General features: G+C 37.0%; 1 protein-coding gene across 1 annotated transcript in view; it reads left to right on the forward strand.

Moving 5' to 3' along the window:
- The window catches only part of ulk2 (unc-51 like autophagy activating kinase 2), a 75,198-nt gene that overhangs the window by 29,410 nt on the left and 20,786 nt on the right, over window positions 1–25,002 (forward strand). The window contains exons 6-12 of the mRNA XM_004911627.4: window positions 6,653–6,826; window positions 7,599–7,672; window positions 8,607–8,708; window positions 9,662–9,720; window positions 15,479–15,561; window positions 24,037–24,087; window positions 24,651–24,742. Of these exons, the coding sequence (XP_004911684.1) occupies window positions 6,653–6,826; window positions 7,599–7,672; window positions 8,607–8,708; window positions 9,662–9,720; window positions 15,479–15,561; window positions 24,037–24,087; window positions 24,651–24,742 (635 nt within the window). The remainder of the gene's footprint in view (window positions 1–6,652; window positions 6,827–7,598; window positions 7,673–8,606; window positions 8,709–9,661; window positions 9,721–15,478; window positions 15,562–24,036; window positions 24,088–24,650; window positions 24,743–25,002) is intronic.

A 25,002-nucleotide genomic window follows, 5' to 3' on the forward strand; every position in this document is an offset into this window, starting at 1 on the left:
TTACTGGCCGATTAATATATTGTACTGTGCTGATGAGGTCAGTATATTCCCTTTGGAGAACTTTTACTTGGCAATGTGTATGGAACATGTATAGCTTAACACTCTTCTAAAGTAAATAGTGCAGCAGGCATGGGACCTGGCACCTCCAGACCAAGATCAGTCTGTGCATGGGGCCTGCTCCATTCTGTTGTCCTGTGCATGGGGCCTGACCCATTTCTAACAAAATCATACAGATATCTATTGGCAAATGGGCAGGCAAGAAAAATCCTTTGGGGAGAACTGCATCAACCCAATAATGTGGCCCTCTTTTAATGGGGCTGCATAGGCCTGCATTATGATTCAGTCGTATGCTAACCTTTGTTTTAGGGCTCTGGCACACGGGGAGATTAGTCGCCCGCGACAAATCTCCCTGTTCGCGGGCGACTAATCTCCCCGAAATGACATCCCACCGGCGAAAATGTAAATCGCCGGTGGGATGGCATACTCGGCACCGCGATTTGTGGAAATCAACGAAGTTGCCTCAAGAGACTGTTAGCAAACTTTGGTGCTTTAGTGGTGGTGTTGGGAGAAGATAAGGATACATGTGGATAAATATGGCGGAAAAAGGCAGAAACAACCCATGATGCAATTATTAAACAAACAAAGGTCAGTTAGGTTGTTGTTAAGACAATGTTTCTTCAGTGCCATCACATGTCATAGAGATTTTGCACTAGTGGAAACACTGTCTGGATTACAGATGACTTTGAAGGGAAAAATATTAGGCAACAGGCTAATTATATCACTTGGGTATGTTTGCTATTTCTTGCGGACTGGTAACCTGCAGTTCTGCAGCTATCAGAGAGATACTGCATTTAGTAACAATTACATTTACAGATAAATGTAAGACAACTGAGATTTGTAATTAATAGCTAGATGGCAGCCCCTATTCATTAAATTGAAACACTACCTGTGCCAAATGCTAGTGCAGTCAGCCAATAAACCATTTGAATTATCAGCTATATGCTGATTCAGTTCTACTGTTTTTGATCTTTGGTGGCACATTCATCAATAGAGATGGCTAGCAGTTCCTTATACTAGGAATAGAACAAAGCAGAAATAGAGACTGCACTCAAGCAAAATTTCAGCTGGGGAGCTTACCCCATTTATAATGCCAATGTACCACCAAAAAAAATCAAAGTTTCGGGGGGGAACTCCCTCCCTTCGTCAGGATAACCACAGAGTGAAAAAACAAAGCTTAAAACAGTAATGAAACCCCACCCCTAATCAGTAGGTGAGTGATTGACAGGCTAATTAAGCACCACCAATCCTATTCAGGAACACATTGTTTGTGAAAAAGTCCATCACAAAAACATTTTTTTAAAAAGTCAAATACAAGGAATCCACAACTGTTAGTCTGTACCTCAACACTGTTTGCTGCACTCATGGCTTTTTCTGGTGAAATTACATTGCATCAAGAATAACTTAGGTAACTCCTCATAGCATGGCCATCACATGACTTAAAGCTTTAGTTAAGAAATAAACATTATTTGACAATATGGATCCTGAAGATGTCAAATGTTTTTTCATGTTAATTATATTCTTCCTTCACTTTCCAAAAGTACATCATCCATTGTAGGTAGATTAACATACAGGGGAATGCATTGGCAAAAGTAACACAAAACACATCTCCCAGTTATGGCCAATGTGGGCAGGATGGCATAATTGCCTCTGTTCTGCCTTCCAGACATACTTTCTGTTTTTTCACTGAATGTTTAACCTTAATGTGTCCATTAAATTTCAATTTCTCAATGTTTTTATTGTGATCTCACATCCACCATCATCATGAATTCTGATGATAGTTTGGAAATAAATATTATCAAATTTTTAATTATAGATCAAGTATATATTGTTTGCTACACTAGGCAATGAATTGTAATTGATTGTGTTCTGTGGAGCCAGATTGTGCAAAAGTCTTACAAATGATACAACATGCATGGTTTACAGGAACTGACACTTTTAGAGCTTACATATATATTTAAACATTACATGAATGATCTTGAAGATCATATCTCTCCCCCTCCCTTCCGCTTTTCCCCAACCCATCTCTGTAATCTGAGCTGAAAGCCTGAAAGATGCTACCTGGAAAGTAGACCAAGCTAAAATGGCAGCTGCTATCTTAAACAAACAGAGGGAGATTCTATGGCTGTTTATTATGGTAAAGCAGTCTGCAAAATAAATATAGCATTCTATCTTGCACTATTGTGACTAATCTATTGGTAATAAAATGCCAAAATGAGTTTCCTTCTCCTTTAAAGGGATTTTTAAATGGGATACTAGGTAAATTTACAAATTATGCACCCCTTCAGTATGTTTCAATGATTACACACCATTTTAGACATTAAAAAAATTACTTAAATGTTTCTTTTATAGAAATGTTATGTTGGAAAAATCTTGAAAATTATATATCTTTCCCTATAGTTTAACTTGCTATCTCCCAGCATGTATACTTAACATATCCTGACATCCTTTGTAATAAAAGGCACTAAGTATGCCCAGGAGCAGTAACCCATAGCAACCAATAAGATGTTTGCTTATGAACAGGTGACCAGTAAATTCTACCAGCTTATTAGTTGATATGGGTTACTGCTCCTGGGCAAAATTAGTGCCTTTTATTACATAACCCCCTTTGAGTGCTTGCATACCAGGTTCACTATAAAAGGGATAAACTTAAATGGATTTTTAAGAAATAGTAGAGGGGAAAAGATTGTTAAAAACAGAGCAAACTCACTTACTTTGTGCCTGTACAGTCCCCTTAACCGCAGATGGTCACAGCAAATGGTCCCATCAACCCAATTTTTTTTGTTTTTATCCAAATAGGTTATTATCAGCCAATTTAGGCATCAGTGAGTGTTAAAATACGCCACAGGTCTGCTTTTTCAGCAAGCCAGTTATGACCATATTCTGCTAGCATTACAGGTTAGGTGCTACTGCTTTTTTAGCCTTCTTTTTAATTTAATGTGAAACACTCGAGTTCGATGATTCTTACCAAGGGACCCACTGATGCCTGGACCTATTCCAAAGTATTTCATAATCAAGATCTTTTAGGCAGCATATTTACCTCATGGAAGAAGGCCAGACACATTGACTAAAGAGTAGCTTGGCAGTGTTCCAATAAGTCTAACTAAGCTTTTATTTATTTATTACCTCAGATATTAGGTGTAGATGATCAGTTTGTATGAAAGTAAAGTAATTTGTCTCATTCATGCCGATAACCCCAGGGAACAATTTGCAATACCATTGTTTTTATATTTAGCCATGATTTTGGTTGGTTATGTTTGTAGATTGCCTCAAAATTACAGATGCCATTGCTATGGTGGCTTATGTTTGGTTATTGAAGCTACTGCTGTACCTTAATGATAGCAACAGGTTATAATGTAAACTAGCCAAATGCTCTAGTTATGCTTTATTTAACAACACTGCTATATTCATTAGCTAAATATACCTTGAGCTTTGTAAGACATGGCTGGCTAATTTAATAAGTCTACAGAGTCTTTGATTTATATAGGGCTTTAAGCAGATCAGTTGATTTCTCTGCAGCTGGCAATCCCTTAGTTTGGTATCACTACTAAAACTAAGATGTTATAAGATCAAAAACAAGGATGCATTACTAATTAATTTACTCTGTATTTACTCTATATTTTCAATATACATCTTCTGCAGTTTTTATGGCTTTTTTTGGTGAATGTAATGTGACATTTTGGTAGGGGAGCTTTTGGTCATTAGAAAACATGTGATTTGCAATATTGTCTACGAAATCTTTAAATAATCAAAAAATATATTTGAAATCCTGCTTCCCCCATGTTTGTTCATAGCCTTAGTAGTAATTAGAGCATCATGTACTTGTTTCATGTTGTAATACGCCTCTACTGCTGTCTTATGTTATGCATTTTATATGTGTCAGTTCTGATAGCTATTGCATATAGTGCAGTGTAAAGCATTTTGCTGTCCACAAAACACTTAAATATAACTTTTCAGAGACCTACATGGTAATAGCTCTACACCAGCCCTACTGGTGTACCTGCGGTTTAAGCCATTACTTCTTCGAAACACTTACTGATGATTTACTATGAAAGAGGCAAATTTGAATGTTTTGCTGTCTGCGTGTGATATTACAGTCTGAACATTGCGATACTTTCTCCCCAATACACCGGCACCTAGTTTTGTCAATTTTTAAACTTAGTTCTAAAGTAATTATTTTGTTGTTATTTTGAAGGTGGGGAAACTATGGAAAGAAAAACTTTCCTTTACCACGGATTTTTCTGTTTATTGCCTGCCTTGTTCTGTAGTTTTGCTTGGGGACTTTTTATTCTCCAGATAAATTATATCTGCATCATTTGATGTAGCATCACAACATTTTATTACAAGTGTGCTTGCGTCAGTGCATGTGGTGTTAAATATTGCTTCATTGTTTTCTTACTGTCTAGACATTGGCAGGGAGAAATCTAGCACCTGGCTTATCTCACTGCTCAATAGATAAACATTTGTTTTTTTGTTTTTTTTTACTGAACATGTCTTAATGTAGCATACAATAACCGAGGGAGCAAAACCTCTTTTTTAAGCAAAAAATGTGCTTGTGTAGTTTAGCTTTGGTGCTGGCTATATCACTGCCTTGCCCTGCTGTTTGCAATAGGGCCTTCAAACAAATGAAAAACTATACTGATGATCACAGTCATCTTACTTGCAGAACTGCTTTATGCTTGGCAGATTATTTGTGTCTAAATTATGCACCAAATCCATACTTTTGGGATTTGGCCAATTACTAAATCCTTCACAAGATATTTGGGCTAATATAAACAAAATCCAAACCCTAATTTGCATATTCATTTATGAACAGAAAAAAGTAATCAACTGTAAAAAAAAAAGCAACATGTTTACTTGTCCTGAGCTGTAAAGTCATATTACATTAAGGTTTTGGATACAGATTGTCTGAACAGTTAGAATTCAGCACATTCATTCCAATCTGAATACTTAAAAAGTGCTGGGATTCTGATGAATCCCAAACAGAATCCTGCATGTGGTGCATCCCTATTTTTTATACACATAACACCTGACAAGTTTGCCTATTTCTATTTGCATTGTATATTAGGTAAACTTTATTATATAAATATTATGCAAAAATTGTAATACTTCTAGTTCGACGTTGGCATATAACAATGGTCAAAGACACTTTAGGAAAATAGTCAGGACATTTGAAAAAAATATTGTTGTAAAATGTTTGATCTTTAAACTTTACTTTGTCATTTTGTTTTGAACACTTGTGACTTTTAAGTATATATTCCGCTACAAAGTTAATTTCATTATACATAGGACTTGCCCACCTTCAGAATATAATGGCTCCTAGAGTAAAATTAACCTCTCAAGATCCTTTCAAATCTTCCAGGATGAAAAAGACTTTTCTAAGATTATTCTTCAATATAGTGTTATTGTTATATTGTATTTTACATTTGGGCTACAAAAAGCAGGCATGGAAACTAGACCAGTATGCCATATTGATGGGGCCAGTTGAGTGAGAATCCAAATACAGATTGTAATTAGAGCTGCATTTACAACCAAATATAAATATATAAAAACAAAATATATAAATATAATAATACCTAAATTAAACTTGAGTAAACCTATATAGGGAAATAGTGAATTGCATAAATTGCAGATACATGTCTATACACAACTATATGTAGTAATGCAGATTTTATGTACACTGTATAATAATATAGCATCTTAAAAAGGAAGTTAACCTTTAAACTAACTTTTAGTGTGTTATAGAGATGCCTATTATAAAAAAACTTTTTAACCAGTCTTTTATTTTATTATTATTATTAGTTTATTTCTAGCACACAACCAATAAATACCCAGTGGTGGTTAAAGTCATTAACCCCGGCAACCAAACTGCGTCAAAGGGTAATTACCTACACTCTAGCAATCAGTTTGTTTAGATTTCAAGCTAGAGAGATATAAAACAAAAAAAAACTATTATAATTTGAAACCCACAAGAACTAAAGGTCCCCATACACGGGCCGATAGTAGCTGCCGATATCGGTCCCTTGGACCGATTCGGCAGCTTATCAGCCAGTGTAGGGGCAGAAACAAGGGGCTTGCCTGACCGATATCTGGCCTAAAATTGGCCAGATATCGGTCAGCCAGGTTAGAAAATTCAGTAGGATCGGGGACCGCATCAGCTCGTTGATGTGGTCCCCGAACCGACTGCCCCATTGACACTAATATAATTAGATTGTTTGGTCCCAGGGCCAAACGATCGAATGATTTTTTTTTTTTAACCTACACGACCCCCGATATCGCTCACCCGTAGGTGGGGATATCGGGTGAAGATAAAGCGAGCGGATCTCAACGTGTATGGGGGCCTTTAAAGAAGAACACTTGCCTTGGAATACCACTGTCAACAGTATACTAAAAGTTAATTTAAAGTGAACAGACTTAATGCACCTTTATTTCATGTGTTCTAGGCCTCTGTTTTGTAATATTAAATGTGTTTCTTACACAGTGTAACAAATACCATACAGACAATACCATTCAAAACCAAACAAACAATTCCTGTAAATGTTGTATTTATCAATGTATTATTAATTATATTCATCATCTGATTTTACACGAGCAGCTAAAGGGACACTGAGTGAAGACACCATCCGAATTTTTCTACAGCAAATTGCTGCTGCCATGCGAGTTCTACACAGCAAGGGCATTATCCACCGGGACCTAAAACCACAGAATATTCTTCTATCTTATGCGTCCCGGAAAAAAGCTACCTTCAGTGGTATCCGGATCAAAATTGGTAAGCCTAAATTATTAGACATGTCTACACCAAAGGAAATAATAAAAGATCTGTTAGTCGGAACTTCTCATACTCAGAAATTATTACCTTCAATACTTTGTTTGCAAAGCCTCAGTGGAATGGCATAGACCAGGGATTGCAAACTGTTGTACAAAGTCTTGCTTTGGCAGTAAGGTGGCAGCTCTTTTTATGGAGCTGTATAGCAGATTACTATGTAACCATATATGTTATAATACTAACTACTTTACCTATGATGTTTACATATCTTTATTGTCAGTGGGGTGGTTCATACTGTTGATTGGAGCTGCAACAACTGTCTGAAACTTACTGCACCCATTTTTATAGTATAGACTTTGTGGACCCATAGCAAGTTTTTTATTAAAAATGCAACAAAAAATGCAACAAAGATATTGTAAACTCACATTAGATGCAACAAAGTCACTACTAAGAAAAACCTATATATGTTTTTTCCCCATTACATCCAAAACCTTTTAATTATTTCATTTATGCTTGGCAACATATTGAAAATTATTCTCCTTATGTCACCTTGAAATACACAGAATGACATCCATTTAGTGTTTAACAATGTAGGAGCTTGATTAACAGATATATTACAGGGGACATTAAATATGCATACATCATTTATCAAAACATTTTTTTATGTGATCATATCATTATAAGCACTGTTGATAATTCTATGTTTTGTAGATAACTGCACACTACTGTTTATTGCTCAAGGAATTTTATGTTTATTCTATATCTTATGTCTTAGCGGACTTTGGCTTTGCCCGTTATCTGCAGAGCAATATGATGGCTGCTACATTATGTGGATCCCCAATGTACATGGTAAGTTACACATATATCATTTTCTCTTGTTATCAATATAATGCTGACATTTTTGTAGCATTAACATGTGCACAGTTATATAAAATGTCAGACATTTTTGTAGCAAATGGAGATCTTGTTTTTTTATTAACATCTAAAAAATTTAAAAAAAAATTGGAGCAGAAATTAAACATGTATGCATTCTAACACCTTTGCTGTGATTCAAATGAACTTGCAGTTTGTAGAATTGCAAAAAGATTCTAAAAGCAAGATTGTATCTTGTAACCTACTGTATCTGCATAATTATTTAAATATTCCAGTATATTGCAACCATAAATACAAATTTGGAAATATATTGGTTGCCCAAAGCAGACCTAGGTGGTGGTACACTGTGACAAATGCCAGATAGAAAAGAAAACTGATAGAAAGACACAGTTTTGCTGTGAGCTTTTGGGGTCTCCATGGCCTGTGACAGTTTATATAATTAGGTGTCTCATACAAATGTTGCATTGCCAGAATCATAAAGGTTACAGTGGCTTCTTATTTTGTTAGAATTTGAAAAGACCATGATTACAAAGAAAAGGTAGAATTGTATTTTTTCATTTATGAAAACATACCAGTTGCATAGGGTCACAGAACATAGGTCGTACTGTGATATTAATAGTGTACAATATTTCCAGAATTGTATAACTTGATGTATATCTTCAGCTAAAAATAATCAGTATTAAGCATTTACCCTTTGTTAGCACATTGTTATGATTGTCTTGACATATATCAGGATTTTTGGTAACTCTGCTCTATGTTGAGCATATCATTTAGTTGTGTTGCACAGCTGGCAATTTTCAGACACATAGCTGAATTACTGCAGTGAATTCATGCTTCTTAATGACTAATTAGCTGATGTTTTAGTACCATGGATTTCAGTATTGATTGTTTAATCTATTTTTGTTTCTAGGCTCCAGAAGTTATAATGTCACAGCATTATGATGCAAAAGCAGACCTGTGGAGCATTGGAACAGTCATTTATCAATGTCTTGTTGGCAAACCACCCTTTCAGGTAACACTGTGTGTTACATTGCTGCATGTGTCCTTCCATCTTAAAATTATTTATTGATAGAAGAACTTGAAGCCCTAAAGTCTATTATTCTAATTAAAGACACATCTTATTTACATGGTGTGCCTGGAGCTTAAAAATTAAAATATCTCTAGTACTATAAAGCAAGGACCATTGCACTTTGTCATTTGGAAAGGTTTGTCATTATTTAAATGTGTGTGTTGTTTACAGGATAAATAGCACACACTACATTGAAACATCACTGAAATAAGATTGAAATCTGCCCTATGTATGTATGTATATCTTTATTTATAAAGCGCTACTTGTGTATGCAGCGCTGTACAGTAGAATACATTAATACAAACAGGGGATTATTAAGATAATAATAGATAAATACAAAGTACAATCTATATGGGAGGGTAACTTGCCCTGCAGATAATCCATCACAATACATAGAGAAGAATGCAAATACAGTTTTAGTCTCACTTAAAAGGCATCTCAACCCCAATTTTTTTTTTACTAAAATAAAAGAATATGTAATTTTAAGTAGCTGAACCCCTAAGATATAAATTGTAATGATGCGCTTACGCTTTAGAAAACATGCGTATATATATTAGGGTTCAAACCTTAATTTTGTAGCCCAACTTGGTCCAAAATATGGTCACCACCTTTTCTTATAACATGAATACAGATAAACAAATGCAATATTTTAAATGCAATGCTGCTCTCTGAGGTATTTTTCAGTAGGCCTATGTCTCTAGCTGTATGGGCTAATTATTTATTTATTAACTAATGGATACTACTTGGTAAAAAAGACTTACAAAGCGCTGAGCTTTAAGGACAATGGTAAGATTTGTCGCCCACAGTTAAATCTCTACTGTCATCCCCTTATATTTGCTTCACAGCTGTAGTGCATTCTTTAACTCAGTACCATAACTTTTGGTTTTTTTTTACAGGCTAATAGCCCACAAGATTTGAGACTGTTTTATGAGAAAAATAAAAATCTTGTCCCTAGGTTAGTACAAAATTATCTTTTAATATCATGATGTTACCATATACTTTTCCCCTGCATCATAATTTGTTTATATAGCTTTTGCAAGTTAAGCAGCCTTTTGTTTAATTACCTTGTATTACTCTACACATGGAAGTACTACTTGAGCAAGAAAATAGGGTGCCTTGCAACTAATACTGAAAGCATTATGAGTGACTGCAGATATAACCCTCCTTGATATTCAGTTGGGAGTACACTATGCTGAATATTACCTAATTTCTACAACCACAAGCTAGTTTTGCATAAAATGAAATTCTGAGCAACAAATTACAACATTTAAATGGTTTGAAGTTGTTTGAAAATGAATTGCTATTAAGAACAGTATGTATTTGTAGCTGTACTTTCTCTGCACTCCTAGCACTTACTCCTAAAACAATGTTGCAAGCTGGCTGACCTGTAAAAAAAATGACTTTTCTTGCATTGTTTTAGGGCTCTGGCACACGGGGAGAATAGTCGCCCGTGAAAAATCTCCCTTGTCACGGGCGACTAATCTCCCCGAACTCCCCGAAAAGTGTTTGTATATCACTTTGTCTTCCCTGGACCTGCCTCTTAAGGGCTCTGGTACATGGGGAGATTAGTCGCCCGCGACAAATCTCCCTTGTCACGGGCGACTAATCTCCCCAAACTACCATCCCACCGGCGAAAATGTAAGTCACCGGTGGGATGGCACACGCTGCGCAGGCGATTGCGGCAAATCACCGAAGTTGCCTCCCCGAACTACCATCCCGCCGGCGAAAATGTAAGTCGCCGGTGGGATGGCACACGCTGCACAGGCGATTTCGGCAAATTGGCAAAAATGCCTTGCGAGGCAACTTCGGCGATTTGCCGAAATCGCCTGCGCAGCGTGTGCCATCCCACCGGTGACTTACATTTTCGCCGGTGGGATGGTAGTTTGGGGAGATTAGTCGCCCGTGACAAGGGAGATTTGTCGCGGGCGACTAATCTCCCCATGTACCAGAGCCCTTAAGAGGCAGGTCCAGGGAAGACAAAGTGATATACAAACAATTGCTTACATTTACCAATAAGTTTACAACCATCTCTGTCTCAAAACAGAGTTGGCGCTCTCACAAAACAAATCACCATGTGATGTGAATTAATTCAAATAATTTATTAGTGAATCATAATAAAAACAAATACACATAATTAATTCTAACAATAAAAAATCTAAATAAAATACATCAGTATACAGGAAGATCCAAGATTCAATAGAGGAACTATAATAAATACATGATAAAAGACCTAATAATTCATAGTATTTCACTTAGAATGATTCAAGGATTCAATTTAGAGACACAATGAATTTAACAATAAATTAAGTAGAGAGGATGTAAAAATACAAAATAAAGGGATAAAAAATTGCACATATGCCCTATCCAAAATTACAAGGTGAAAACAACTACAGCAGCATCTACTCAACAAATACTGCACATATGGACAAAACTGTCCCTGAGGAGAACTAACTTCCCTATTAATACCCAAGACGGGGAAAAAAGTATTTCAGAAAACGGTAAGACGTTTAGTTCAGCACGCAGCTTAAAACATGTGAAGTTGCATTTAGCACAAGTGATTGTATTGCTATGTATACTAATAGCGCTAACTCCTAACTAACTCCTAAGCGCTATTAGTATACATAGCAATACAATCACTTGTGCTAAATGCAACTTCACATGTTTTAAGCTGCGTGCTGAACTAAACGTCTTACCGTTTTCTGAAATACTTTTTTCCCCGTCTTGGGTATTAATAGGGAAGTTAGTTCTCCTCAGGGACAGGTTTGTCCATATGTGCAGTATTTGTTGAGTAGATGCTGCTGTAGTTGTTTTCACCTTGTAATTTTGGATAGGGCATATGTGCAATTTTTTATCCCTTTATTTTGTATTTTTACATCCTCTCTACTTAATTTATTGTTAAATTCATTGTGTCTCTAAATTGAATCCTTGAATCATTCTAAGTGAAATACTATGAATTATTAGGTCTTTTATCATGTATTTATTATAGTTCCTCTATTGAATCTTGGATCTTCCTGTATACTGATGTATTTTATTTAGATTTTTTATTGTTAGAATTAATTATGTGTATTTGTTTTTATTATGATTCACTAATAAATTATTTGAATTAATTCACATCACATGGTGATTTGTTTTGTGAGAGCGCCAACTCTGTTTTGAGACAGTTTTTTTCTTTGCTAGAGGATTAGTTTGGAGGAAGGCAGCTGTTCACGTTAGGTTATCTTAATTTCACTTTATTGGTGGGGTGTCACTGGTTGAATATTACATTGGGTACTAATATTAGCTTAAGCGCGGATAAGGTTATCTGCATTCGCAAGTTTACAACCATCGACATTCTTATATTTTCGTTCTTCAAAAAAACAGTATTGGGTAGGGTTATCTAAAACCCAGGGGAAGCTCAGGATCTGGCACAGACTTTCTCCTCTTTCTGTAATCTCTATATTTTACTTAGGATGACCCTCAAAGGCAAATTAGAATGCTAGATGTATGTGCAGGGAGGCACTGAAGTTTAAGTTACTATATGCAATACAGACATGGGTTTAACAAGAAAAAAGTCACAAACAGACTAAGTTTAAATGCAGAAGTCCAAATTGCATAAGGGGCAGGTGAAAAGTTTAAGCGGAGAGCAAAGAAGCAGGTAGAGATTAGAAACAAGGAAGAGATACCTAGACTAGCAATAGGAGCAACATACAAGGACCAGGAGAAAAAATAATAACATGATTCACGGATAGACACAGATCCTGGTCCTTGGACAGATTTAGGATACAAGCACATCCAGGAACTCCGAAAAAACAACTCTTTGGGGGGAATTCACAAAAGTGGTGATATTCCGACACAATAAAAGTGGAGATAGATTTGTCGGATTTTCCACCTAATTCACAAACATCTCTCTCCACTTTTGTGAATTTGTCTTTTAAACAGACAGTTTTCAGATTTTGTAATTTTCCCGACATTTTTTTTATGAATTTGCCTTAAGCTGTTAGTAAATCTGTCGGTGCCATCAAACCCAGTCCCACAGCTACAGGAGCCTTGGGATACGAATTATACCAGCAGGATTTTGCATTTCATATGCCATTTGTCATTTCACTTTGGGGCATTTCCTGGGGGATAATTTTAGTTTGCCCAGGGAAACTATACATCATTTTTTCAGGACAATCTGGGCTTTCTAATGTTTTCTATATTTCTGTGTAATTCCACTCCTGTAACAAGATTTAAGGGTCTAAATACCGTCTTCTCTCGCCCCTACTCATTACTGGGCAGCAGCAATCCGACCCCCACACCAACATGCCCGGTGAATAGAGGTCCAACAGGACTAGGGCCCACTGGGTTTTTATCCAGTGCCCTGTTGGGCCAGTCCAACCCTGTACCCCAATATCCCAGTTTGGGTGCCAGTGTGTATATGCCACCAAGATGGCTGCTGGGAACAGGTGGCGACTAATGCTGTCGGGCAGCTCTGTAGTTCTGGACATGCTATGGGGCACAGATAAGTTGGGGCAAATGTCAGTGAAGTGATTAAAGAGGGGGCACTGCTGCTAAAACTAAAAATTTGCCTGGGAGGCTTTACTTTTCCTTTTAATAAAAATGTTTACAATATATTCACACACAATTTTATTATTGCCTCATTGATTAAGCTAAAACTAGCGTAGCAATGCAAATGTGAGGTAAAAACCTTTTATATATAAGATATAAATTAAACTTTTTTTAATCATTGTTTTACTTGTTTATAAAATGTTAATGAGGCTTTTTGCACCTATTGTTCTAGGGTTAGACAGAAACTTGTCCCCTAACAATAGGCTGCTAATCCCCATTAATATGTTAATGACCCCCAATGGGGCCCCTACCTTAGGTGTGAAATGGAGACTGGGGGAAACAAAACAAAACAGAAGAGCTTAGAATTTGTCTGACAGAGTTACACTGAGCTTTACTCCATTTTGAAAATGTCGGGAAAAAATGTTGTTAAAACGTCGTATAAATGACGTTTCAACGACAAATTCACAAAAGTGTCTGTAAACTGTCTTTCTTCCACCAAAAACAGAAAAGTGGCGGTTGAGTCGGAATTTAGGCGGATTTCTGTTTGTGAATCTGGAGAAAGTGTTTTCCGCTAGTTTTTCCACCACTTTTACTCCAAAAAAGGGCTACCTCCACTTTTGTGAATTCCCCCCTATCTCTCTGGTCAAAGCAAAGTACAGGAATGGGAAATATAAAGGCAGACAGAGTGGAGTGCGGCTGAGTATAATTAATGGAACCTGGGACATTGACCGAATTGGCAAAGCTTCAGTACACTAAACCCAGGAGCATAAAGCCTCTCTCTGTTAACTAGTGACAAGGTCAAAAATACTCTCAAAGCAGAAGGCCTGTGTTCAAGTCTGCCAAAAACTATTCCTAGTGCCAGACAGCACATTGTATGTCATAGTGCCATATTGAGCCATATGGTTGAATAAGATTTTCATCGCACAAACCAATCACTATAGGGACACCCAACATGTCACAAGGTCACAGAAGGAAAATCCCATTTGCCCCACTGCCATAAATCAAAAGTCATAGTTAATAATTTTAACTGAAGCTGTGTGCATTTGTATTTTGATACATATAGCCCTTCTTATTTTTTTCAAGCATTTCTCTTCTTTTTTTGCTTAATTACTTAGCAAGTTCAAACCTTTTCACATCTAATTTACTTGTTTTTCTGCATCTTGTGCCAGCATATTCTTTATTCTAACCCGTAGCTATTAACATTACTGTTCTTTTAATATCTGTCTGGCCTGGTACCTTCTTATTTCTGATCCTTCACCATTACCATTACACTACCACACCTTGTTCCTTACAGTCATTTACTGGGAAATGCTTTATAAACCATTTGAGGAACTGAAAGGTGGTTCATTTGTTATTTCATCCACAACGTTGGCATTTTACTTTCAACATATTCATCTGCAAACAGACAAATTCAAATGTGAGGTATTTTTAATGGAGTATAGTATATATCTGTCAGTGCTAAAAAGTTGTATGATGGAATATATACTGGTATCTCAGGATATAAATAGACTCAGCATATAGGTAGACAGATTTGTATGATCTACATTGTTATACATGGGCTTCTACCTCCACTGAATCACACTAAATGAAAATTAGAGTCAGCACCAGCTGGTCTGGGACTCCTGACCTTATTACTGTCTGCTCACTGAAATTTACACTCTACTATGCAGCTGCTGGCTTTGCTTTTGAGGGACTCCAAACAGACAGTGTTGGCAGGTCAGCTAACTGCTATACTCAGCAACAAATATGAAACAGCTTGCGGTGCATGCCTGCTCCTCGCTATTAGAAACCTGTGTACTGTGATAGGTCAGCCATCTAAATGTTAATTCTATGCACAGACAGCTTTATTTACAATATATGTCTTAGAAGTCTAGCACGGAATAAAAAGTAAATCCAGGCTTGATTAAAAACTAAGACAAGCAAACAACATTTTGGGCCTTAGTGTAGTCGGTCAGGCAGGTGGGATCATATATATCATATAAATCTCAGAATGTATCAATATGTAGAAATATTCACTTGCCACCTGGAGACACGATTTATAATTCAAAATGGAAATACAGTCTTGCTTTGTAACTTTTTTTTATAAATATATATAAATATAAACTTGATTTATATTCCTTACAACCACCAACCTATTTCTTTCTACCATCCCTAACTTGCTTGTTCAACATGCCTTCAATTTACAGCATACCAAGAGAAACATCTGCTTATCTGTCTGACCTGCTTTTGGCATTGCTTCAGAGAAATCAAAAAGACAGACTTGATTTCGGTATGTGTCACTTTCTCAAAAACATCAGTTTATGTAACAAAAAAAATAAACATGCACTGTTTCATTTTTCTGTTTAATGGCTATTTATGGGTTACTGAATGGGCACATATCAGTACTCAGCTTTAATGTATCATATTATAAAATATAGTGATGGTATGGAGTGCCATGTTTATGCCCACAATGCAGAGTTTTTCCCAGGCAACCTGGATGTATTACTTCCTCAATGCATGTGTTAATTCTGGGGCTCCCTTGTGTCTGTGGACACAGTTTTTCAGAATAGTCTGTTCACACAAGTGGTAATAAATATGGATGTTGGAATCTACAATAAATCTTTTAAAACACCTATAAACCGTAAGGGTCCTGTGTATTTTGGAGACTGGATTACTGGATTACTTTTTCTATTGAAATGCACACATGCATTGTGGTTACATGACTACACAAGTCAAACTGTGGCTTGAAATAAAGGGCAAGGTGCCTAAAAGGTATATGTGAGCGCGATTGAGATCCAAAAGGTGGTGTATGTACTAAACAGTGATGTTATAGCAGGATTGTATGTAATCCCTACAAAATTTGGCCCTCCCACTCTGAGGGCCATGTGACACCAGGCGTCTTCTCCACCAGCGTATTTATGACGGGGAGAAAATTCCAATCCACTCCCTTCTGTCTAAACATTTCTGTGTACTAATAGGCACAACACCACTCCACAGTCAGTGTACAGTGATGTAGTCTTTTTAAAAATGCTAAATTTTCTTTTAATCAGTGTATCCATACAAAGTTCAGTAGATTCTTAGTTTGTGAACCTGGGTACTGAAAATGAAATTGAACCTAAAGAATTTCATTTTATGTACATATTTTTTAATTGGTGCTATTTTTAGGCAACCATTTTATGGTGAATATATTCTGCATTCTGTGTGTTATGTCCTTTACTGATGTTCAGTGAGTAATCAGCACGGAAAGAACATTTTGTTCTGATTTGCAGCGCTTTCAAGCTATCTTGACTTGGCAGGTTATCTCTGTTGGTGTGAGAAGTGTAGCCTTCTGAAGCACATTTGTCATTGTTTGTGTATTTCTGGAAAAAGCACTAATGTTTCTAAAAGATAGCTTCCAATGTACAAAATACCTGGCTTGAAATACACACAGAGCTATCAAGTAAACTTCCAGACTGCCAATAACTTTGAAAGAATGCTGTAAAAGCAGGCTTTAAAATATTTTTTTTTTTTTACATATTGCAACTTTATAAAATTTAAGAATTGCAGGGCCACATTGTTGGGAATTACTAACTGTAAATAATTACTGTACATCTGTAATGCAACAGAAAATTAATGTAATGCTTAGATACCTTTAGATTGGCTTAGCACCGTAAAAATTATACTTATAAATTACAGCAACTGCTTATTTCTTAATTAGATATGTAGTAGGCCTTATTAATGAGAACAGGATCATAACTAGGGTGCCAAAGAGTCCCATTGCATAATTTAGGCCTAGTTATCTAACCATCGATAACCATCTAACTTTTGTGTGAATGCACCTTTTACTTAAAACTCCAACCATGCCTTTGATGGTTCATTACTATAATAATGTCTTGTGGGTTATATCCTTTCTTTTGCTTTTTGCTATTTGTCATAGCCCCTGTCTTATACCGAGCAGCTCTTCCTGGCCAAACGTGTAAAGTTCCAGGCATCTAGACAAGCAAACAGATCTTTGTTTGTATTATTCTACAATCTTGGCTCTTGGGCCAACAATCTGAACATGCCAGGGACCATTAAGTTTCATAGGTCATGGACTACATATACTGCTCCATGCTGTCATTGGCCAACATTCTTTTTTACCTGGTCTGGTTGATATTTGAATAATCAGATATCATATAGCCAAGGGAATCTTTATTATTTGTTACCTAGGCTGATCTGTAGATGAATTGGCGAAGTCAATAGAACTCATTTACATTGCCCCATGCAGTGGCACATGGGCATTTCCCTAAAATCCCCTGCCTTGTGCTATTATATGTATATAACATATGTATATGTTATATTCATGTAACTTGCATGATATGTAAATACAGTATATACAGAGTACATTTTTTAACACCCCAGCACGATTAAACTAAACCTATAACCAGTTACCTGGTCTCTGTAGATCAGTGCTGTCCAACTGGCGGCCCTCAACCCCCCTCTGTGTGGCCCCCCACCTGTCTGGCTGCTTTGATGACTTACCTTTGTGTAAACTTTAAATGGTTTCAGTACTGAGATTAAATGGCCCCCTGCATGGTTCTCACCTCAGATTCAGGCTGTAATCCCCCTGTATTGTTTAAACATGTAATCCCCTGTGTTGTTCACACCTTTTAATCTCTGCATTGTTCACCCCCTGCGGTGTTCACAGCCCAGGCTCAGGTTGTAATCACCCACATTGTTCACCTCTTCACACCTCAGACATTGTATGTACTGCCTGGGCTATGCTGCCTGTGTATAGGCAGCATAGGGTAGGCAGAGTATGGCACATTGGCAGCATAGGGCAGGGAGGGTATGGCACACACAGGCAGCATAGGACAGGCAGAGTATGGCACACACAGACAGCATAGGACAGGCAGAGGGCTGCCTGTGTGTGTCATACTCTGCCTACCCTATGCTGCCTGTGGGAGGTGAACCTTGCTGTGCTATCCACAGGGGAGGAGGCATACGGATTTAAGGGTATGTCTTAATATGACATAATATAATTCTTTAACATATGAATGATGGGTGATATCCCTGCAGCGACCATTGTGATAAAATGGGTGTGGTTTAATATGGGGGAGTGGCCAAAACTGGCTTCCATTAGCGGCCCTCCACCATGTATGTGAGAGAAATTCCGGCCCTCGGCACCGCAGAAGTTGGACAGCACTGCTGTAGATGATAGATAGATAAATAGATCGATAGATACACACACCAACAGACAGATGACAGATAGATAGATAGATAGATAGACAGATAGACAGAGATACATAGGCGGATTTTCAGTAAGGCTAGGGGAGGCTAAGCCTCCCCAAACCTGCTCTGGCACCCTAAAAATAAAAAAATAAAATAAAAAAACCTGGCTCTGTTTCTGCGCTGTCCTGCAAATCTTCTCCTGTCCCTGCAAGCTCCGGGTTCTGCTCTAATCAGCTGTGCTCTGATTGGATCTTTCTTCTTGTATATTCTCCAATCAGAGCACAGCTTTCTTGACAGACAGTAAAATTGACCAATCAAGACACAGATGCAGACAGGGATCGGGAAATTTTGCAAACTGCAGAAATGAAGACTTAAAAAAGAAGAATCTGCAGACTGTAAGTTTACCCATGAACCAGCTTTGAACTTTGCTGCAGTTTTCATCCCACAGGTACTATACTGTATATGTTCTAAAGGCTGACCCACTAGCTGGAATTAAATTGTTTTTTGTCATCTGACATTTATAATATCCCCTACCCTAACAGATGGAGGGTAAGTTAATTTTTCCCCCTGACAAAGCTCATTGTGCTTTTATATATTTGTTATGGTTTTTTGCACATTCTATTTTTTTTTTACTTTTGTCATTGTTTTTTTCATTTATAGTAAGTTACAGTGGGGCCAATGCTGTGTATCAGTGCCAGTGTTATAGTGCCAGGGCCTGAATATCTGCCATCTGTACCCACTGCTTCTCATGGCATATAATGTGCTGGTTTTGTATATAAAGACTGTGTCTCACTGTATATAACGTGCCTAGGATGTCAGTACCTGCTGCCTCACTTTCTATAAAGCTAACTTAAACACATCTAATGGGGAGGTTCACTTTTAAGTTAACTTGTAGTATATTATAGAATGGCCTATTCCTAGCAACTTTGCAATTGGTCTTCCTAGTTAATTTTATATAGTTCTTGAACAATTTGCCTTTTGCTTCTGCCTCTTTCCAGCTTTCAAATGAGGGTCACTGACCAAAAAGTATTGCTCTGTGAAGCTACAGTTTTATTTTTCCATGCAGGCCCCTTAACTATTCATATTCCCATCTCTTGTTTAAACCACTACCTGGTATATAAGACCCTAGCAACCAGATAGCTGCTGAAATACCAAATGGAGAGCTGCTGAACAAAAAGCTAAATAACCGAAAAACCATTAAAAATAAAAGAGGACCAATTGCAAATTGTCTCAGAATATCAGTGTCTACATCATATTAAAAGTTAATTTAAAGGTGAACTACCCCTTTAACCTAACTGAACACAAATGTATAGAGAACCCCTAACAGAAGTGCACGTATGAATGCTTTTACATCCTAAGCATTTTAGGGTTAAAAAAATCCCCCCCATCCGCACTTTTGCACAGTATCCCTGGGAGTCAGTGGGAACTGCCAGAGGTAGTTGGGAGGTTAATTTTTTACACCAGCAGTGAATCCACTAAGTGTCACATTAGCTGTAGGTCAGTCTGTGTATGGACCATCTTTAGCCTCCCCAAACAAAAAAGTCATCCTCCGCCTATGCAGAGATAGTGTCCAAGGATCAGAGAGTCCAAAGGGCACACGGTCATTACAACTTGCTTGCATATGCCTGGGTGCTTGATAATATTAATTAATAATGCGCTCATAATACAAATACAGTGTAGAAAGATTTACAAAAAGGTAACCTATCATAGTGGTTTCAGCTATTAGGCTGTATCAGTCCATTGTCTAATCAGGCAGCCAGTGGTTAGTCCAAATAATTTTTTAGAGCTTGGCACCCATACATGAAATGCTTCCTGACCTATACAGAAACCTATTATTCAAAGAAGTTTCAGCACAACTCTTTATATTGTTTGGAATCAGTCAAGAGGGGTAAATTAATCACCTCAAAACAGTACAGTTTGCTTACTTAACCATTTTGTTTCCTTATACACCATTACAAATGAGGGAATTTTAAAAATATACCTAGAGTTTATTTCTGGGGATTTTGTTTAATCAGAAATCTGACAAGTGCAGCTTTATTTTCAAGTACTCCTACAGTCTCGCTCCTGCTAATGTTTTTATGGCAAGATATTTTATTAAATATCTGTGTGGATTTTATTTTCATCACTCATTACCTTTGTTTATATTTTTCTGTGTAGCAGGATGTTTTTCCTCCACCCATGACATATTTTAGGTGTAGCCATGGCTGTAGAATTACCCGTCACTTCTGCTGCCAAAATAAACAGTAATTATTCTACATTAAAGAGCAAGTGCAGAATGGAGGGAATATTAAAGAAAATCCTCTCAGTGGTGCATAGCTTATTTTTTGTTGTGCGTTTGTTTTTAGATTGGATACCTGTGCATAGGGGACATGGTTGGACAGAATCAGGGCCTGTGGAAAAGTTAGAAGCACAGAATTGTCAAGAATGTCATAATTTGATGTAGTGATTCTTGGGTCGGCAATGGTGGTTGTGGCTTAAATACTAAATTGCAGTAACTAGTAGGGTGCACAAATACTTTTGCCAATATAGTGCATAGTGAAGTTGCAAGAAACAAATAGGGCCCTCTTTATTCCTGAGTCTGCCATCAGCCTGGGCGTCTGCTGAAACGAATTATATATGACCAGGCTGCTCTTGTATTTTGTTGTTGTGGTTAATGGGCCATATGTTTTGAGCTTAATTGTTGGAATATTTGCAGCAACTATATCTGTTTATGTAAATAAATGTTTGGGTTTTTTTCACTGGGATAAGACTCTAGCCAAATTAGAGTGAAACATGTTTTAGTATGGGAAGTGCTCTTCTTCTACTCACCCAAGAAACCTATATGAAATATCAGAAAAACTAGTGATCTACTATGTCAAAAGCAATTTACTTCATTTAATATGGCAGCCTGATTTAGGAGTATAGATGCAGTATGATTAATAAGCAGTTCTGGGTTAAGGCAACTAAATATGGAGGTAGGACACGGTCAATTTTGTATCTACAGATGGCAAAGTTGCAGTCCCTGGAGTTCTTTGTGCAAAAGGAACATAATGAACCGAGTTGCTTGGACATATCTATCTTTCATTATAGAGCTGCGGATGAGATTAGGTTCCATTTCATTCAACTTGGTATGGGGTTTGCTCTCATGCATGTTCTGAGGTCCTTTATTCCCTTCTGAATGTATACTATACTATACTATATTTACAATATTTTGAAAGACTTGGCTATCATTATCCTACTGCAGTGAATTTGACATAGTCTGCTTGAGATTTTACTAAGAACAAGTAGCATAATTCCCAGAAAACAAAATTCTGTTAAACAAAGCACCCATGGTTTTCAGCTTTATCACTGCAATCTGACAAAAGCTTACACGAAGGCTTCGCTTATGTGTATGTTTGTAATACAGGAACTTATATTTATTCGTATTGTAGATGCTGCAGGCTGTTAACCTAGCTGTACTAATGTATAAAGTATTGTTCTTGGACAGAATGATGCTATTATTGCTTACAAGTGGATACTTTTTAATGACTGACAGGGACATTAACTGTGGGAGTGCACTATACTTGAACATTGAAAACAATTCACTTACAATGTCCTTGGAACTACTGTGTTTATTCCCAGCATCCACTTCAAGTGGCAGCAGAATGGAGGTCTTTTTTGTGTATCTTTATTTGAAAAAAATACCTTTGCTAATGTGCTCATGTAATAAAGTATTTTGTATTATTTTGCTTGGTTGAATTGCTTGGTTATTCAGACAATTTTTAAGCATTAATCCAAGTCCCTGGGAATCTCTTTTGGTAGTGGTTTTAGGTGTTTTCTAGAGTATAATCTAAATTCATTTTGTTGAATAAGACTTTTTATTGACACATTTCCATGGTTTTTTAAGTAGAAGTGTTAATGCTCATGAGAACACTCTGTCCCCGAGTCTTTATTGTTATATGAAGAGATGGGAGAAAGAACATAGTTGGTTTTGCAATTCCCTTTTTCCTGACAACAAAGCAGAGTGGTACAAGCTTTCAGAAGCCCACACCTTGTCTTGGCTGCTTTTTATAAAGTTAATTATTAGGCTGTTTGGCGTGCATTCAAGATATGAGCTCTGGGCAATATGTGCTTTGATATTAAAGGAAAACTAATTCAATCATATGAATATGTTTGCAGAAAACTATACACAGTGCTTTCTCCTGCATTTTACCACTAGACTATTTGTGTTATATATAAATGTATAAAATGTCACGCTTTTGCAGTGAGTAGGGTTGGTATTTTGATTGAGTGAGTAGGGTTGGTATTCTTTTCAATTCTTACTCATTTTTATATTTAAATTCATATTGTCCTGAAGATAAGGTTACCACCCTAAAATACATATTTTACCTTTTTTTCCTAATAACAACATTGAAATCAAGCATCATTTCTACTGGCCCTGACTTGAAGTCAGTTTTTTTGTCGTAAAAAAAATATTGATTGCCTATTTTGTTATCACCTTGTATATGTATTTAAGTGAGATCCTATTTAGTTTGTAGTGTCATGTTCTAAACGCCAGCAACCTATTCTTAACAGTGATTCAACATAGACCCTGGCATTTCAGTTATACAGAGGCCCAGACAGCCCCCCCACAAGCCCAATAATTAATAAGGTCTATGGCAGCGGTTCTCAACCTGTGAGTCGGGACCCCTTTGGGGGTCAAACCGCCCTTTCACAGGGGTCGCCTAAGACAATCGGAAAACACATATTTCCGATGGTCTTAGGAATAATTTTATGGCTGGGGGTCACCACAACATGAGGAACTGTATTAAAGGGTCGCGGCATTAGGAAGGTTGGGAACCACTGGTCTATGGCATTTGCCAAAATCCACAGATTGTCAGTTTTATCCTAGCAGCAACAGCTTTGCAAACATTTTTAGCAGGATTTTTAAATGTTTTTAGCTGACCTTTTACTTAATTCAGTGGTATATGCCCAGTCTTAAGTCTTAAAGTGATGCTGACACTAAAAAACTGCTCTTCAAAATATGAATGCAAATTAAAAGTTATCTATAGCTCATGTTTATAGTTTTTAGCTGATAGGGCTGCTTTTGTAAGTAATTGTCACTTGAAGTTCCTAAACCTGACTGTTTTGCCAACCTGACTGTCCCTTTTCAACCTGTCGGTTATATCTTCTAAAGCTAACGAGCTACTGCTGCGCAAATATGGCAGCCCCCTTTTAGAGGAACATTGGGGATCAGACAGGTAATGAAAAAGCATTGGGCAAATACTATAACGCTGAAATTATAACGCTCATGCAAAAAACAATGTTATGAAAGTTGTAAAAAATCTCTAGTGGCAGTATCTCTTTAAGTCAGTGGTATATGCCCAGTGCACCAACCCTCTTTCCCCCACACATACAACATTAGGGGAATCTAGCAACTCTTGCTTAATGGCACCTATTGCTATTGCTGATGCTTGATTGCTTAATTTGTAATTTACACTGAGTTAGTGTCACTTCAGCTGCAATTTCTGGATGTCTAGCTGATTTTTCAGGGAGCTTTGTAAGACCTCTTCCATGCCATGAATAGCTTATATGCCCGCATTTTTTTATAACTTTAAACTTTTGTGTTCTCTTGCAGAGGGATTTTTTAACCATCCTTTTCTCGATCAAGTGTCTACAGTCAAAAAGTGTAAGTAGACTCATAATCAATATTAGATTGAAGTATTGTGTGTGCTACACTGCAAACTTATTTTTCTTATTAGTAAAGCAAGATACAGTGTAGGAGAACTAAACCCTAAAAATGGATATGGCTAGAAATGCCATGTTTTAGATAATAAACTGACTGCACTTGCTTAAAGTTTTAGCATCTCTATAGTAGTAATGATATAGGTCTTTACAGTTGTCACAGGAGCTTCTCATCTTGGATTCTGTTAGAACTGTCTGGGACAGTGCATATGCTCAGTTTGCTTTGAGCAGCTGTTGAGAAGCTAAGCTTAGGGGTCATCGCAAATTATCAAGCAGAATAAACTGCATGTAAACTGATGCTACAGGGCTAATTATTCAATTCTGGTGCAGTTTGCACTGGTTTCCTGTTAATAGATATACGGTTATAGGTCAAATGTAATACTAACTATCCTGAGAATTTCAGTTGATTCAGTATGTAGATTGAATGTAACACACGCTGTACTATAAAATCACATCTCCCAATAAAATAAATCATGCAAAGGTATGTTCCTCATGTTCTGTTCCCAGCCTGTCCAGTCCCGGTGCCTACCTCTTCTGGGTCCAGTATATCAGGAAGCTCCTGTGGAAGCTCACCATCTTGCCGATTTGCATCACCACCTGTAAGTATAATTTAAATAACAAATTAAATTACATTATTACATTACAGTTTTACCACCAGAATTGATCAATGATATCTTAGTTTGGTGCAAGTATTGATAAAGATGCAGTTTTATTCGTACAGAAAAAAAGGAAATACTTTTTTAAAATGTGAATAATTTGCTTAAAATAGAGTCTATGGGTGATGGGCTTCCTGTAATTTGGACATCAGGTTTCTTGATCTAGTGGAAGTCATTTTGTTATGTGAACTAGTTATTCCAAC

The sequence above is a fragment of the Xenopus tropicalis genome, chromosome 2, assembly GCF_000004195.4.
Source record: "Xenopus tropicalis strain Nigerian chromosome 2, UCB_Xtro_10.0, whole genome shotgun sequence".
NCBI classification, from domain to species: Eukaryota; Metazoa; Chordata; class Amphibia; order Anura; family Pipidae; genus Xenopus; species Xenopus tropicalis.